Below are 2,567 nucleotides of genomic sequence, written 5' to 3'. Positions count from 1 at the left end.
GCTCCCCAGCCCCTCCCGGCTGGGCGCGGGGCCGGCGTCTTCGCGGACCAGCTGCTGCTGCTCTTTGACCAGCTGAGACCTCTTCTTGGCCTGGCTGGAGGTCTGCAATGACAGTGAGCGGCAGCTGACCGGGAGGACTCAAGCCTGGCCCTAGTCACTGCTGCTTCTGCCCACTGGACCTTCTGCTCCTGGATTGAGTCCAGCCCTGTGCCTACACAGACATCGACCGAGAGGAAAGGAGACCCACCTCCAGGGCTCAGGACAGACCTCGGGCAGAGGGTGCCACCCACACTCCACGTCCACCCAGCTGGCCTTGACTGGGGTGTGAACACGATCGGTCCTGACACCCGAACCCAGCCTGATCCTGTTCTGGACAGACCTTCCCCACGTGAACACTCCCTTCACCCCCCAACCCCCAAACACACGGGGAGGGGACATAGGGCTGCTCAGTTGGGATCAGAGGGGTGGCCTGGCCCAAACCAAACCTCCCTGTGTTACCTCTGGATCCCGCCAGGAAAAGGGCCACAGGCGTCCTCTCCTCTGAGTGGAGAAAAATCACCAGCCCAGGGTCCCGTTTGTCAGAACTTGGGTCCTTCAAGGGCCCAGGAGACCCGATCCCACTCTCGGGCAGCGGCTTTATGACCGCCTCCAGCGGGAGTATCCAGTCCCGTCCTCCTCGTCCTCGGGAGCCCACATTGGAGGGGAGCGAGGAGAGAAGCTCCTGAGACAATGGGAGCAGGGGACCGGGAGCGGGGAGTGGGGGGTGCGGGGAGGGGATCAGGAGGCGGGGGTGGATGCAGCCCTGCTCCTGGACATCATGACGGTGGCCGGCATGCAGAAGCTCGTCAAGCGGCGCGGCCCCTTCGAGACGAGCCCCGGCCTCCTGGACTACCTGACCATGGACGTGTACGCCTTCCCCGCCGGCCACGCCAGCCGCGCGGCCATGGTGTCCAAGTTCTTCCTCAGCCACCTGGTGCTGGCCGTGCCCCTGCGCGTGCTGCTGGTGCTCTGGGCCTTCTGCGTGGGGCTGTCCCGCGTGATGATCGGGCGGCACCACATCACGGACGTCGTCTCGGGCTTCGTGCTGGGCTACCTGCAGTTCCGCCTGGTGGAGCTGGTCTGGATGTCCTCCAACACCTGCCAGATGCTCATCTCCGCCTGGTGAGCGGCAAGAGGCAAGATATCTGTCCAGGGTAGGGTTTCTCATGGCATAGTTTAGCCATAGCCTGTTTTAGATTACGGTTCATGCGCTCTACTTTCCCTGAACTCTGAAGCCTCCGTGCCCCTGCGCGTGCTGCTGGTGCTCTGGGCCTTCTGCGTGGGGCTGTCCCGCGTGATGATCGGGCGGCACCACATCACGGACGTCGTCTCGGGCTTCGTGCTGGGCTACCTGCAGTTCCGCCTGGTGGAGCTGGTCTGGATGTCCTCCAACACCTGCCAGATGCTCATCTCCGCCTGGTGAGCGGCCCGGCTCCCGGCTGGCGCTGGCGACCTGCCCTGTGCCAGGCCCCGCGTGGGGACAGCCCTGCTGGGCGTCTGCTCTGCAGGGCACAGGTGAGAGCCAGGATGGCAGGAGCGGGACCGCATCTTGTCTTGTCCTTTCGTCATCCTGACTGTTGAGTTCGTGGCGGTGCCCACCGGGCCACACGGTACAACACCTGGCAAAATACCCCGACCCGCCACCGACAGAGGTGCCATTCACGGTCATGGACAGCTGAGGGCCGCACTCTCCGAAGGGCGCCCCTTGGACGCCAGCCTGGGAAGCAAAAGGGTTTTGTGGTCAAATCCACGTGGGAAATGCTGCATCCTCTGCCCCCTGGTGGACGCTCACGGGGTGTGCGTGTGGTAAAGGCTCTGACAAGTCCTGCAGAAACGATTCCTGTGGACCTTGTACCATGTTTCCTAAGCTGATGTGACCACAGCCCTTTTCTCCTGCGAGAGCTGTGAACCCCAAGAAACCGCTGCTTCCTCGAGCTCGTGTGGGAGACGCTGCCCGGAGCTGAAGGGCTGAGGTGTGAGCGGGCCTCTTCCAGCGCCGCCAGTGCCACCGCCTGTGGGCGCCCACGGCCCGTGGGCATCGGTGCCACTTTGGCCCCCAGGGGCCGGACCCGTGTGACCTAATAGGTCGTTTCCAAGTCAACCGTTGTGTACGTGCGTCTCATGTGACAATACAGATGCTATTCAAGGGGACCCGCTCCCGTGTGGTTTTTCTTTGTGTGGTTTGGGTTTCCAGGCAGGAGAGTCTCTGTTAATATAGGGAGGCAGGATTGTTAACATGGGGGAGGGGGAGGGGGAGTCTCTGTTAACGTGGGGAACTGATTTCTTCCTTTCCAGGTGGCCATGGTGTCAGCTGGCCAGGGAAAGGGGGCCCCTGGGCTCTCCCTGAGGAGCCTGGAGAGGCCATGGCCCACGGGGAGGTCCCCTCAGCATCACAGTGAGAGCCGGGCAGCGTGGCCAGAGCAGGGTCTGGGGGGTGGAGGTGCCCTGAGCACGGGCCTCAGGGAGGGGGACACCCAGCCGGGGCTCCAGCTACGCGTCCTTGGACGGCACCGGCATCCGGGCGGCAG

General features: G+C 63.7%; 1 protein-coding gene across 1 annotated transcript in view; it reads left to right on the top strand.

The window, feature by feature from the left end:
- The window catches only part of PLPP7 (phospholipid phosphatase 7 (inactive)), a 9,965-nt gene extending 7,775 nt beyond the window's left edge, over positions 1-2,190 (top strand). Inside the window, exons 2-3 of the mRNA XM_006754184.2 lie at positions 801-1,170; positions 1,453-2,190. Coding sequence (XP_006754247.1) covers positions 801-1,165 — 365 coding nt within the window. The 3' untranslated portion in view covers positions 1,166-1,170; positions 1,453-2,190. The remainder of the gene's footprint in view (positions 1-800; positions 1,171-1,452) is intronic.
- Positions 2,191-2,567: the final 377 nt, after the last annotated feature.

This window comes from Myotis davidii, unplaced genomic scaffold, assembly GCF_000327345.1.
Source record: "Myotis davidii unplaced genomic scaffold, ASM32734v1 scaffold651, whole genome shotgun sequence".
Lineage (NCBI taxonomy): Eukaryota > Metazoa > Chordata > Mammalia > Chiroptera > Vespertilionidae > Myotis > Myotis davidii.
This window is presented reverse-complemented; position numbering and strand designations above follow the sequence as displayed.